The sequence below is a fragment of the Idiotropiscis lumnitzeri genome, chromosome 8 (assembly GCF_059441095.1).
Source record: "Idiotropiscis lumnitzeri isolate Australia: NSW breed Sydney's pygmy pipehorse chromosome 8, RoL_Ilum_1.0, whole genome shotgun sequence".
NCBI lineage: Eukaryota > Metazoa > Chordata > Actinopteri > Syngnathiformes > Syngnathidae > Idiotropiscis > Idiotropiscis lumnitzeri.
The window spans coordinates 6,117,937-6,133,216 of NC_142398.1; the positions used below are offsets into that span (position 1 = coordinate 6,117,937).

General features: G+C 38.7%; 2 protein-coding genes across 2 annotated transcripts in view; one reads left to right on the plus strand and one right to left on the minus strand.

Annotated features, from left to right (window-relative positions):
* Positions 1 to 1,568: 1,568 nt before the first annotated feature.
* On the minus strand, positions 1,569 to 7,895 carry tnip2 (TNFAIP3 interacting protein 2). Its single transcript, XM_088302959.1, has 6 exons — positions 7,263 to 7,895; positions 6,511 to 6,804; positions 4,580 to 4,666; positions 4,251 to 4,514; positions 3,444 to 3,560; positions 1,569 to 2,839 (listed from the first exon to the last, which is right to left on the minus strand). Exons 1-6 carry the CDS (start codon positions 7,791 to 7,793, stop codon positions 2,537 to 2,539), a joined length of 1,596 nt encoding a protein of 531 aa, XP_088159085.1. The 5' UTR covers positions 7,794 to 7,895; the 3' UTR covers positions 1,569 to 2,536.
* Positions 7,896 to 13,076: 5,181 nt separating this feature from the next.
* The window catches only part of LOC148331859 (dorsal-ventral patterning tolloid-like protein 1), a 50,557-nt gene continuing 48,353 nt past the window's right edge, over positions 13,077 to 15,280 (plus strand). The window contains exon 1 of the mRNA XM_088301909.1: positions 13,077 to 13,209. The gene's annotated coding sequence lies outside the window, so the exon portion shown is untranslated. The remainder of the gene's footprint in view (positions 13,210 to 15,280) is intronic.

Consider the following 15,280-nt stretch of genomic DNA (forward strand, 5'->3'; position numbering starts at 1 on the left):
GTCACATGACCCTTTCAGGCGGAGATGGGTTTTCCCCACCACGCGCATGTAAATGTTATATGGCACGCTATGGGGTCACTGACCTTTTTGAAACTCAGAGCTACATCTTGGGTACTGGCTAATGCAAAAAACACTTTCGAAATAATACCCATGCTCAGATTACTATTAATTATGCTCTAATTCATTTATGATATTCATCTTAGAAGACATTTGATGGTTATTCATCACAAAATGGATCAGCAAGCTGGGAAAGAGTTACATCTGAATATTCAGCTCTTACTGGTCTACTCTTACCTGGTACGGCAGCTGCACTGAGGCAGACAGAGCGAGGCTCCAGAGGGCAGTCAAAACGGCGCAGAGTATTACTGGCTGCCCTCTCAGCAGAGATCTCAATATCGTCAAAGACAATACTCACGCGAGCTCACACCTGTTTGACCTGTTGCCCTCTGGCAGGCGCTACAGGTGCATCAAAACAAAGACTAACAGACTGAAAAACAGTTTCTTCCCGAAAGCCATCTCCATGCTGAACTCTCACACACACCTACTCTTACCTTGCAGAACAGCGACATAATGTGTTTTGATTTATCCAATTTTGTATATTTACTATTGAATTATTCAACCTTTAATAAATCAAATTTATATATTTACTTAAATTATTGTTGTATTGCATTGGAGAGGGGAGCTCTCTAATCTCCTTGCACACTGAGTACAACGACATTAAAGGGATTTCTCATTTCTAAATGAACCCCTGCAGGCGTTTACATTTCCAAATGATAACTTCTACGACATTACAACATTTAGAACAGGCCATGTTGTTCACCCAGTAAAAGCCACGCAGAGGAAATGGTGATTTTGCTTCATGGGATTGTGTGAAAGTGCCCGACGAAATCCTGCAGCCAACATAAAAATGGGAAAGAAGCAATGGTTTGAATGACAAAAACAAGTACTGAATTTCTGTACGCATGTACAGCATTACCAAAATAAATATAAAATAGTTTGGGATTTTTCTTTATAGTCAATTGATAGTTTGTTTTGACTCTTTTTTTGTTTTAATTAGTTTTTAGAGCAATTTTAGTCATTTATAACTGTCTTTATTTTTCTTTTTTTTAAATTAGTTTTAGTATTTAAAAATTTTAAATACATGGTATGTTTGTTGAATGGAAGATGAGGAGAAAAAAAGTTCAATAACAATAACTTTTTGACCTTCACTTTTCTGTACGGATGTACAGCAATACCAAAATAAATGCAATTGAACTCATGTACGAAGCTGATGATTTTACTTGACAAAGTCGAGAACAAAGGATATTTTCGCCATCATTTTATAAATGTGAGATGCTGTTTCAGTTAGTTTTTGTTGAAAAGCATTTCATTTTGTTACTGAAAATGTTCTTTTCAATGTTAATTTTAATTATTTCATTTTTCGTTAACTATGATTACCTTGGTATTGCCACAGTGTGAATCAAAAACTAAATTTCTGTTGTTTTTTTTTTCATATTTCCAGATATGAAAAATAAACTGTTTTATGGATTTCATTAAAACTGTATTTTCATAAAATTGTAATGAAAAAGTATTTATGAATGTTTTATTTTACCAACCGAAAACATGTTAAATTTAGGTTATTTTATAGAGATGCACAAAAATGTAAATCCACTAATTTAATGTGTCACTGTATCATTAAACGTATTTTTAAAAATACTGGTATTCCTGCAAGCGGAACACACAAATGGAAAAATGTCCTCGAAGAATATTTCAAGCAAAGCAAAGCCTTAAATGCCCCACCGATTAACAATGACAATGTCAAACATATTGTTAATTATGAAATATTTCATTATAAAAATAGACAATCAGCTCAGGGGGGGGGGCACCATATCTTTCAAAATCAGGCTCTTTGCATACATTACAAATGAAAAAAAAATACATTTCTAGACTTTATATTAAAATAATCTAACAGTATAAGAATATCTTATGGCTTTTGTGTATTATAATATATTATGAATAGATTTCTAGCACCAAATGAGATTTTGTGATTCAACAGGAGGAAGCTTATACAGTTTGGATCAAAGTACGCAAATAAAGTCTTAGGCCACCATTGAGTTGATTCTTTTAGCTATCATGAGCATTGGTAGACATTAAATTAGGTCAGCGACATTTTTACACAAATCTTTCAAATTGAAAGGGTGTCAGATTTTTTTTCTTAATATTTACTAACTATCGAAACAAGTCTCCAGCGTTTGAGAAAATAATAAAAAAAATGGTCTGTTGTCATATTTTCCCAAAATTTCCGGGATGGGGCCCAAAACAATATCTGTATACTGACAGCACAAAAACAACGAATAGTTAAGCAAAGAATGGAGTCTGGGTTTCTGCCCCAAAAAATACACAAATTCGCCTATTCCCAACAACATGGTGGCCGAAGACTTTTAACGCGTGACCTGAGCTCACATCTTAAATGATGCTCTGTGATAAGGTGCAGAACCTAAGTCATTTTGTTCAGCTTGAGGTATTCCATGTAGTGCGCAAAATGTCCCAGTCGAGCTCACAAAGTGGCGCACTCCTCACAGTGGTTGAGATACTGCGCGGCGGCGTCCTCGCCGAAGGTGGCCAAGCAGCGCGGGCACTGCAGTTCCGACGGGACCTCCGTTAGTGTGGCATCATGCGGTAGCGCCGGCGGATGGAGGGGCAACGCCACGGAGGGGACCAATAGACGTTGCATGTTGGTCCGAGCTCCCGGACGGTCCCCAGCGTCCCGGTGGTGACGCCGCGAGGAGGAGGATGACGAGACTCGATGGCCGATATGCACGTGACAAACGGGGACCTCCCGGGTTTCTCGGCTAGCTCCCTGCCAAAAACGATTCGAAGCCATTAGCGTGTTGCAAATATGTGGGGACAAAACACAATTGCACTATAAATAACTGGATAGTGTCAAACAGCTGTGAAAATACATGCGTAACAAAATGTAACATATTCCGAAAAGTTTTTTTCATGTCTTGCCATTCAAGCAAATAAAAGAAACTCAGATTTTTGTTTTCTAAATTTGTGACCCAAAAGTGTGCGACTTGTGTTGTGTTATGTACTTTAAACTATTGCTAAAAAAATACAAATAAATACATCATGACCCAAAAATAAAACCCCATCTTGAAAACTAACCTGAACATTGTGGGAAAAAAATTACATTAAGTACATTTTAAAAAGACTGTGACCCAACTTTTTTTTAACTATATTGTTGGATTTTTTTCCCGCTCAAAACATTTTCCTAAAGCTCATTTTCTGTAACCAAAAAGTCAAAATAAAAATAAATAAAAAAAGAAGCTCAAATTAAAAAAAATCATTGTGGAAGAAATATTTAGAACAAATCCAGTTTCAGTAATGGAAAAATATTTTCAGACCAATGGCGAAAAACCAAGTGGAGGTGCATGAGCAATTGTTAGCTGTTTGTTGCTCACCTGTTTGTGTAGCTGCTGCTTCAAGTGACAAATTTGCTCCTTGAGGTCTTGAACGCGCCCCTGCGCTCGCTCCCGGTCAGCCCGCTCGGACTTAAAATCCTCCGTGTAGATGAGTACCTAAAGATTCAAAGAAACAAAACCAAAATACATGGAAATTGTTAAATAATTAAAAACTCTAAATCTGCCACTGTCAAAATGTTTCCTTATTTTTTTTAAACATGCAACTGTGTCTCAAATCCAAAAACGCAAAAAGCAGTGAAAAGTAGCTAACAGCGGAGTTTCACTGACCTAAAATGCTTTCACAGTTGACATAAGTTAACTTACTGGCTTAATAATAGCTGTGTTTACGTAGTTTCAGTAACCTCAAGCACATTTTGGATTTTTTCACATTAGATTTTATACTGATTTAACAAACAAAAGTCTAAATTTTTTGATGAATGTGAAAAACTTCACAATGCAAACAAAATTATAAATCATTTAAAAATCAAAACTGTTTAAAACAATTGTACAAAGTCAAAATATATTTCAAATGTTTTAGTGTTTCAAAAAATTTAGGTTCAAGAGTTCAAATATGGTTAAAAAGTAATAAGTTAAAATATTTTTTAAACTTGGAAAAGAAAACTGCAGATGTCAAGCTAGCATCGAGTTTTCTGTGACACAAAATGCTTTTGCAGTTGACAAAAGATTAAAAAAAAAGAATACAAGTTTTATTAAAACTGAATGTATGCATTTAGCCGCTCCAAACACTTCTATGTTAAAACGCTTCTTCCGAACGTGAACATTGTCCACAGTGAAGTTAGAACCGACCTGCTGCTCTAGAGTCTGGATGCGTTCTCTGTCTTTGCTGCTGGCTTCCTGAGCTTCTCCTCGCAGTCTGGCGCACTCGCTCAGTTTGTCATCGAGCAAGCCATTGAGTCGGGAAATTTCTTGACGTAGCATGGCGGCGCTAGCCGACCCTAGCGAAGGAACCAGCGGCGCAGCCGCCACGCTCTTCAGGCGCTGGCACAGTCCTCGGATGTAGTCCTCCCTGCTGGAGTCGTACTTCTGCCACTGCGAGTTCAGACCTTGGACCTGCAACCACATGTCGTTTAAGGCATTTTGCTACAAAATGTTTTGTATTTTTTTTTTTTTCTTACATAGGCAACACGCTGCTTCAGCTGCTGATTCTCCTCTTCAAGTTGTCGGATTTGTGAGTTTGTACATTTGCCGGGCAATTCAGGAGGCTGTATGGAAATAAGGGATGGAATTAACATTAAAATCTGACTTTAGGAGTTTTGGTTTGTTTGTTTGCATTGCGGAAAATTGCTAGCTGCCGAATCAGGATTTTTTTCTGTGTTTAGTTAGCACTGGAAAAGTTGCAAGTAGGTTTGCATTAAAATCCAAAATGCCGCTTTTTGGATGTTAGCATTGTCCTAAAAGTTGCAAATGACTTTCATATCAGTTCAATAATTTATTTATTCTGCTAGGTAGTCAACAGTAATAAAAGCCCACTTTGTCTGATACAGAACATTGCAGGACAGTAAAGTATGAGAAACACTTTCATTATTTAAAAAAAAAGAAATTGCTGTTTTATTAATTATGTAGCCATCTGAAATCCAAATGCAGGATTTTTTTAGTGAGCATCGTGCCAAATTACTTGCTGAAATGTATTTAAGTCCAACTTTTTTTCCTTTTGTGAGCATTGCACAAATTTCGACAAACGTTTATTGAGTAGCTCGTTGGATTCCGTACAAATTTTAATCCAGAATAATTTTTTTTTGTCTTTTTCGTTAGAAATGTGGAAAATTGGTTGCTCGATTGTTTGGATTTTTTTTTTGTACAGATCCTCAAAAGGGAGTTTCATTTTCTCATGTTTATTTTAATTAGTTGTACTTTTTCTGTCCATGTCGCTGCTTTTATTATTGTGTAAAATTTTGCTTTTGTTCACTGGGAAGCTCATTGGTTTGTGTTCAAATGCAAAACCAGGATTTTTTTTCCTCATCTTGAGAATTGTGAAAAAAATATATAGCTTTTGTTTTAAATAGTGAAATAGTATCTGCAAATGTCACCACTTATTGAGATATTGTAATTGTTAAAATATTGACATAAAATTTTACATTCCTTGGCAACTCAACACTCTTGGTGATATTATCATTATTAACATCATATGTTTCTGTGTATGTCATACCACTAATTATTATATTATTGTTTTACATATTTTATTTTCATCTGGAAGTCTCCCGGCTTATCATGATTGCATTTTTTTGTTACAAATATTTTACTGTCACTGTTTCAACACTAATCATTATGTTGTCATTATTAGCAAAACATTGTCTGTTCTTCTAAAAGTCGAACCACCGGAGCGTGATATTAACACGATTGTTAACATCGTACAGCGAAATTTCACCAATAATCGTTATTATCGTTAAAAAAATATTGTATGTTCCTCTGCGAGTCTCACCGCATTTCACGATATTGGTGTTATTGTTAACACATCATACATTTTACTGTTAATTGCACTGATAATTGTTTTGTAATGCATCGATTTATTTTTATCTGTAACATATATTTTTATGGTGTATACAATACGAGACAACTTTATTTACATGGCACATATATGAACTATTATTTTAATAATCGATTATTTTGTTGATTAATCGATGAATCTGACTAATTTAAAAAAAATTTTTTTATCTCTGTTCATAAACCAGACATTATTTCAAATTGACATAACAGAAAATGTGCAAACATAAAATAATGATGATACAGGTGTGCTTCTGCTTTCATGGAAGACCACAGAAAGCGGAAAACATTTACAGTTGACAGGCTGAAATTCTGAAGATTTAGCCAATTTGAAACAAAACGATTAATCGATTATGAAAAATAATTAACAATGAATTGGATAATCTACTAGTTTCCAATTAACACTTCCACCACTGAGCCTATTCCTCCACAATTCTCACACTTTATCGAGATATTATTGCCGGTGTTAATATATCTTTAGTTGATATCGAAATATTGACACAAGTGTCCCCATTAATTGTTTCTTGTCGTTATTGTTGGTAAACTATTATGGGGGGGTGCCCACCTGCGTTGCTGCTTGCTCGCCCGCCTGTGCCTCACCCGCCTTGCTCTTCTCCAGCTTGGCCATCAGCTGGCGGCACACCTGGATGGTGGCGCCAAGCTGGCCCCGCAGCTGCTCGGCCTCCTCAGCCAAAGATGTACACAGTACGGCCCTGGCAGCTTCGGCAGAGCGCAGCCTCTGAAGCTCCAGATCCTTGTTGGGATCCCCGTTTGATTCCCCGGGGCTCTGTGTGACGCACTTGACACTCTCCCGCTGCTCATCCTTCTGACGCAGCTGCTCCCTCAGCCTCTGGATCTCCTGGAAAGAGCACTTGCAATCACTATGTGGCCAGTAAAACAACTTTGTTTGCAGTGTTTAAAAAAATTAATGAATAAATCAGCATGGATTGTGTTAAAATCCTTTTCTATTGATAACATTGTGAGAAATTGTGTTAAAATCCACATACAAGAATTTGGTCCACTTTTGATAACAAATTCATCCAGATCCAATTGTTTTCCGTACTTTTCCTGTCTCAAACAGTCCAACTCTTTTTCTTTTAACATTGACCCACGAAATGAATGCCAGCTTAGTGGTCAATAAAAGCTTTACTTTGACCATCGCAATCGACCCAAATTTCTTCCACTACCCATTTCGAGCCCCCAGCCCACAGCTTGAGAAACTCTGCTTCACTCAACAACTATTGATAGTCACGCTAATATTAACCATCCCAAAAAATAGATGCTAAATAAATCGCATGCATGAACAAACTCTGTTACCTCTTCTTGTCTGACTACTTTCAATTCCGTCTCGTTGCTCTTCTGCTTCAGCTTGTAGATTTCTTTGCACAAACTCTCCAGCAATGACTTGGACGGCCCGAACACAACCGACTGGCTGTCGCCCACCCCCACGCAAAGCCTCTCGTGGCCCGCCAGCCTCAACTTGAGCTCGGCTATGATGTTGTCCTTGACCGCCAATTGCTTGGCTAGGAGCTCCATCTCCTGCCGGCTCTCGTGGTACAGCGTGTTCAGCGTGCTGTAACTCCGTTTCTTGTCCTCATCGGCTGAGTCCATTCTTACGCGAGGCTTTTTCGTTGTTTGAGTTACCGTAAATTGACGTAATCCACCATTTGACGGCTTCCGACTCGCGTTTCCCTTCTCGAATGTATCCGAGGAAGGCGCACTGTTGTTAGGGCGGTGTGGCTTCAAGCAGTCAACGATAATATAACCGAGCGGGGGATTTCCTGGGGAACTTCCCTTGGAATTTTGGAGATTCGTCAAAGTGAGCACTGTATGCCCTCGCAGACTCATCGTCTCAGGGCGACATTATGAGACAAATTCTCGTTTTGTTTAGTTTTATTTTTTTATAACCATTACCACCACCCCCACCACCCAAATAAAGCAGAATTAAAGGCGAGTTAAAGTACCGGTGGTGCGTTCAAAAACTGCGGGAAATTAGCCTTTACCAAATTTAAAAGGAGACAAATATCTGTAAATATCTGTTTACGAAAGTATTCAGATGTATGGAATGATGTTGATTTGTGGGTGTTTGGCAACAATTTTGAGCGGATCATTGGAAAGCGCTGTGAGCCAGCGTAGTTTACAGGGTTTCCACACGCACACGTAAACGCGTCACCGTAACGAATTCCCCAGCAGTTCCGACAAATACACGATACAACCTGTTTTTCTGTTGTCATTGAATGCAACATGACCATATATGTAAGATAAAAGCTCGGCAGCCATTCAAGCGTGTTCATTTGATGGGGCATTCACTAGCTGGAGGAAATACAATAATTTCATTCAGTTCAGACGAAAGGATGATCAAGAAAGATCAGTGTCTGAAAAATAATTGAAACAGATAACCAAACGTTGACAATGTTGTTGTTTTATCACAATTTTTACAGTGCAGTGTACAGTAGTCTTTTTTTCTGACATGCAAAATACAACCTGCGTATTTGTGTAGACATTGAATGCAGCATAACCTTATTGGGAGATGACACGTCACTCTCTCTATCTCGAGTAGTAAAGTGGGGGTGTGCACAGATCCAAGGCTGCGGGAAAAACTGTGTATTTCACTGAATGTTAGCGTTAGACCAACTGAAGTTGGGGAAAAATATTTAAGAACTATTGGAATGGCTACAGTTTTTAAGGGAACCTAGCGTAGCACAAGGATTCCAAACGCACTAGTAGAATCAATACAAATTCCAGAGTTCAAGTGTTTCCTAATCGCATTTCCCATTTGTGTACTTGAGCAAATTGCAGGTGGTACGTGGAAACATTCAATATAATTTTTTTTTCCCAAGCTCATTAACCTGTGGCGCAGCCGCCTATCAGCTAAATTAGGTGACAGATGAAAAGAAAGTAAGACTGCTAGAATGGTTGTGAACTTATTATTATTGTTTTGTTACTGATATCAAAGTAGAAATGGGGTTTAACGGGTCATTGATATTAATCAATTAAATTTCAATAACATTTTTTTCTTGATCAATTATAACAAAGGCAGTCATCCCCTTTAATTAGATTTTTTATTCATGTAAATTATTTTCTAGGCAAAATATAACCACTGTCATGTTCATGCCATAACAATGTGTGTTTTTGTTACATTGTCAGTGAAGGCACAATGTCACATGATAACGTAAACCTGGGGGGAAATGGGAAGACCTTGTCGCGTTCGTCTTTAACAATGATAAAGTACGCCCGAGGTTGCAGCTAAATAACATTTATTCACCAAGTCTAATGCCATTCACGTAAACAACAGTTCTTATTCTACTTAATTCACACAGTGCTTAACTAAGACCAGCGACTCCCAGTGGTCATAACATATCATAACAGCCCTCGGGTCTTCAAGCATGCTGGGTGGCATTATGAAACAAATAAATAAAGTCAAACTTTGGTGCCAGAAAATACATGAATACAAATCCAGATGCTAATGCTGTTTGTCCTTGTTTTGTTTGTGTGTTTGTTTGTTTGTTTTTAAAGATTTTTCAACATTAATTATTTGTGTCTGCCTGAAAAGGCAATTTGTGAAAATGTAATTTAGCTTCTAGAAATCAATGTGGCAATTTAAAATTTAATTTCACTATGCCACTCTGGGCAAAAAACAAGAAGAAGAACAACATTTGAACACAAGCTACTTAGAGAAATACCCGTTTTAAAAAATAATTGCAGTTTTGTGTACATTTTCTATAAATAAACACCGTTTTTTATTCTTATTTTATTTTTCATTTTACATGCATCTATTCCGTCACCTCATTTTACTTGTTCTGGGATGCAAAATGGGGCCTGTAGGGTTTGATTCCCTCACTTGCTTCAAATTCTGTTAGTTGGATGCATGGCTCCCTCTTGTGGACATATTTGCTATTGCTATTATCTGCTGCCGCTCATCCCATGAACGCTACGGTATGGTCGCGTTCTGATTGTTTTTTTTTAATGAAGAAATTGTACAATAAAACTGTACACAAAAAAAAAAACACTACAACAGTTGAACAGTATTGTAAATGAACTAACGAAACATTGAACCTGAATAAATGTTTGAAAACAAAGAGTTTGAAATGATTTAATGCATTTCTTTGTATTACTACTTGTTGCTTTGTACAGTTACTATTTACACTATACGAATAAGCTCCGTCATTTCAAAACAAATAATATACATAAGCATTACCTTTACACACGTACAAGGAAAAAGCACGCCAACGCGTAAATTGTATTTTGATGTACTATGTTTAGAATTTACATCGGAAAAGTCGACTAAGCAGTTTTGGTGGCAGCTTGCTAACGCTGCACATCGATAAACCGCATAGCCAATTAGCCTTAGCGGAACAATTAGCAGCAGCTATTAGCATATTGCCGTCGATAGCAAAGGAATGGGTGATGTTATCAAAATAGAATGTGATACAGTGGCAGTGTTTCACTGCAAAAGTCATTAATGACCTTCAAGGGCTTCGATGCTGGCCCAAACACTATCAGAAAAAAAGGTTTATTTGTATTTATTTATTTATTTTTAGCCTAAAACCGTATTTAAAGTTGGGCAAAACTTAGTTCTTGATATTTATAACAGCATTGTGAATGATCTCAACAAAGCAAGCAAATCAATTTGCTGAGTTAAATTGGTGTTCAAAAAAAAGGTATTTAAACCCGTTTTCTGTTGTGAAACGCAAGCCCACTTTCACATAAGCAGAACTTATAATATCTATTACACTGTCCAACTTCAAATTTCATTGAAGCTTCCTGTCTTGAAATTTCAAGTTCTCCACACTTTTTCAAAGTGTTGGATGGATGATGTTAAAATCTGTTATCATCTTTTCGTATCGTGTGTCGTGGCTGCCCAAGTAAATGTAGTTATTTTCGTCCAATCGGATTTTAGTTTCTACCTGTAAGTGTTTTCAGGGGAAAATCTAAGTCACATTTGAGCTACATTGGAAAAATGTGTGTCAACACTTTCTTCCCCTCCCACTTCCCCGCATACTCTACTGTAACCTTGGATGCACCTGTGCCATCTTGTCATTCCAGCACACATCCTTCGGGTCTTCATTCTGTTTCTCCTCTGAGGAGGTCAAATTGTTGCATCACAGAAACACAACAAGAGGTGTGAAGAAAAAGGAAATAAGAAGTGAGGGGAGCGACAGAATGTACAATTTGCCTTGAAAACGGAGGATTTCCTCTCGACATGTGCCTTGGATTTCCTTCTCTTGTGAAAACCTTGTTTTAACCGAAATGACTTGAAACGTCAGCTTGAAACCAAAGAGCAACCTCCCTGTATCTTTTATGGCATGGCGACCTGAGACTTTTTTTGTGGGTCTACTCATGATAGACATGTTTACCAAATTTCATGTTGCTTGCTTAAAAAATGGGAGTGCAGTACAGATTGTAACTGGCCACTTTAAACCAAAATGGCAACTTTTCTGTATCTTTGAGGACAGGGGTGTCAAACACATATTTGTCGCGGGCCACAAAGTGGATACGGTTTCCCTCTGAGTTCCGTTATGACTGAAACCATATAAATGTTGAACTCCCTCCTCATATTCTTACATGTTCAATACACAACAAACTGATGGATAACTAGTTTTGGAATCAGAAGTCAGGAATACTTGTTTATTCAACCAATGTACCGTAAAAGGGGTTTGGTAACAGCAAAATTGATGCAATACCTCAACTTCATAATTTAGTACATGTGAAAATTACAAATTTTGGTGCAAATTTTATTAATAAATCATGAAAGTTGACATGCTTGATTTGCTTTTGCGGGCCACATAAAACGATGTGGCGGCCCAGATCTGTTCCCCTGGCCTTGAGTTTGACAGCAGTGATAAGTGCATGGCCTCCTGAGACTTTTTTGTGGGTCTACTCATGATAGACATGCTTTCAAAATGTCATGCTGCTGAAACTGGCTTTCAGAACTCAATAAAAAAAAAGTCCAGGGCTACCACCCATGATGCTTATGGAGTTGAATTTTTTTTCAGGATTTGGTAAGTTTTTATGTCTGGGAAAGCCCTCAAAACATCCACTAGCTCTACTTGACCTATGAAGCAATTTTAGAGGGGCCTTCGCAACCTTAATAAGACTGTTAGCATATCTGCACACCACAGCACTTATTCTCCACTCTCCAATTTCTGTGTGTGTGTGTGTGTGTTGCCTAAATGCTGGTGATGTACTTTCAGAGAGTTTCAGGGACGCATGGATCGATGTCAGCTTTAAATAGGGACACAAATACCTGCAGAGAGCATTAATCTGAATAACTTGCATGCTGTCTTAGAGGGGGACATTTTGCTGATCCGGACAGATAAAAAAAGTGAGTGAGTGTGCCTGTGTGTGTGTGTTTATTTCTCCTCCGATTATTTTTTTCAAAGCAAAAGTTTCTGTTTGGAAAACTGTATCAATATTTTTCTTCAATTCCAAATCAAACAAATAAATACACACGACAGCAAATACACACAAAAACATGCCCACTCAAAAACACACAAACGGGCACAAAGGGGGGGGGGTGCTGGAGCCTATCCCAGCTCTGTTCGGGCAGTAGGTACAATTAATTAATTCATGCAATTTAATTTGACGGATTGTAAAACATTTTTAATGTGTTTAAATTAAATTGCATACTTGGTGCTAATTCTAAATATTAGAAGCGATTAACTTTCTATTACATTCGTAAAACAATAATAAAAAACGGTTAAGTGATCATTCTTTTACTTAAACTTTATTGTTCAAATAATTGAGATTGAAAATGATAAACATTTTATGAATTTGTTACACGTTTGACGGAAAATGCTCAATTGCAAATGGATGAACTTCTTTTTGCACCTGTACGACTTCAAAGATTAACCTTTATTAGTTTAGACATAAAAAAGTGTGTGCGTGCGTGTGTACGTGCGCCTGCGTGTGTTGCGTGTGCGTAAGCATGAGAGTAAGCGTGTGTTTATGGGGGGGGGTGCAGCAGCCGTGGTTGCAGTCGGACAGCCTGCCGGTTGGATTGGCAGCGTGACGTCAGAATGGCGCTACCTGCAGAGTACCTCTGCTGCAACCCGGGATTAGCGGCAGACGGACAACGTCCGATAATCTTGTTTAGTCGTGGAGGTTGTGGAGAATGTGGTAGTGGTGGGGCGGTGGGGGGCCGGGGGGTAGACCAGCAGAGCTATACCAATCCCCCCTTACCCCCTGCCCCCCATGGACCCCCCCTCCCCTTGACTCTTCAATCTAGGACTCTGAAAAAGAATGGCATGATGGGAACATGCAGGTAAGCGTTGTGTGTGCGTGTGTGTTTGAGCGAGAATGTGGCGGGAGATTAGCAGCGCTTGTTGACAATGTAACTGTCCATGCAAAAACAACAAAACACATTGCCGAGTAAATAGTTTTTGTCGCAGTTTCTAACCACAGAGGCAGCAAGGTATCCAAGCGGGTAGGATTTCTGCCTCACACTGTTGAGGTTTACCATTCAAATTTTTTGTGCGTTCTCCATTTTGTGGTTGCTTTCTCTGCAGGTTCTTCTTTAAAACAACGACATAGCCTCCACTACCTGAATTCTGACATAGAATGGGAAACTCCATAGGCAGATGGGCTAACAATTAGAACCTAAGTGGCGGTGCTGTTACTCTACGCAGAACAGATATCTGAAATCAAACATGCTGCTGTGGAAAGAACATATTAATACTCAGTGGGACATATTCTTTATCCTTTGGAAAGATCGACCACTATTACTACCGTACTGAGTAGATGAGAGATTAGTTGAGATATCAATGTCTGTTTTATACTGCCCCCAGGTGGCCGAGGTGCATTATCAGCAGATCAACTGAAGGAGACAGTGTAATGAAAACGGTTTAATTATTTTTCATTGTATTGAAAAATGTCATGAGTGTATTTTTTCTTTTGAAAAGTTTAATATTGGCCAGTCAAACGTTCCCCTGATGGAAAGAGCCTCACTGTCCCCACGGACGGAATCAGCAGCGATCCTTGTTTAGGGGGAGCAAGGTTAGTTAGAAAGGTAAAAAAAAAACAACCTTCATGAATCACCTAAATTCAAGTGAATACAACTGCTTTTTTTTTCAGTTATGGTCTTTCATCATGCACCGTCGCAAAATGATCCCCCGTTAGCTAAACCTTTGGTGACAAATGTTGTTTGATGGCTAGCTTGAGCAAGGCAAAATGTTTTCAACAATTTGTGCCACACTGACATCTTGACTAACCCTGATGTATGATCCAGCCAATGGGTGTCTGTCTGTCGGGCAAATGAAAGCGAGATTCATGGAGGAAATATAAAAATAGAGAAACAGAGAAAACAAGACAATGAGAGAGACAACAAGGGACGTCGAGGGAGAGAGAAAAAAGATAAATTGACATTCACAGAGGACGACAGGATGAGTAAGAAAGGGGGCATGTGAGTCAGATTGGCATAGAAAGAGGCTGAGAGAGTTAGAGAATGACTTAAAAAGCGAAGGGCAGAACTTCATGGAGAGAAAAATAGAAGAAACATTTACATTCCAAGAGAGATGGAGAGAGACATTAAACTTTATAGGGAGATTAAAAAAGAGGGAGACAAAGGGAGAGAGAGAGAGATTTCCATATAGAGAGAGAGCGAGAACATGTGATAGAGATAGAGCAATTGAATTTCGCGGGGAGAGAAAAAAGAGAGACAATAACATTCAAAGAGAGAGAGAACATGAGCGAGAGCATACAAAGAGCTTTGTGTCAAGAGAGCCTGCATTTGAATTTTATGGAGATAGAAAAAGAGAGAGTGATTTACATCCAGAGAGAGGGACAGAGATTGAACTTTATGGAGAGATGACCTTAACATCCAGAGAGAGCGAACTGGTGAGCCGAAGAGAGATGGAGAGACCTTCATGGAGAGAGAGAGAGTGAGAGACAGTGAGAGAGAGAGAGAGAGACAGAGATTGAATTTTGTTGAGAGATAGAAAACGAGAGTGAGAGACGTTTACATCAGAGAGAGTTGGAGAGAGAGAGAGAGAGAGACATAGATAGAGTGTGGGAGAGAGAGATGGAGAGGGAGAGAGAGAGAGGGGTGGGGAGAGAGAAAGCGAGAGAAAAAAAGAGAGGGAGAGAGAGAAAGAGACAGAGAAAACAGAGTTCGAGCGACCTTTGCGACGAGGGAGAGTGAGATACATTGAACTTCATGGGGAGAGAAATCGAGAGAGAGAGAGAGACATTTACAATCAGAGAGAGAGAAAGAGAGAGAGGGGGGCGGGCGAGAGCAAGAGAGAGAGTAAACACGAGTGAGAGAGAGAGACCCTAATGGCGAGGGACAGAAAGGATGAGCGAAAGATGAAGCAAGGTAGACACACCTACAGCCATTA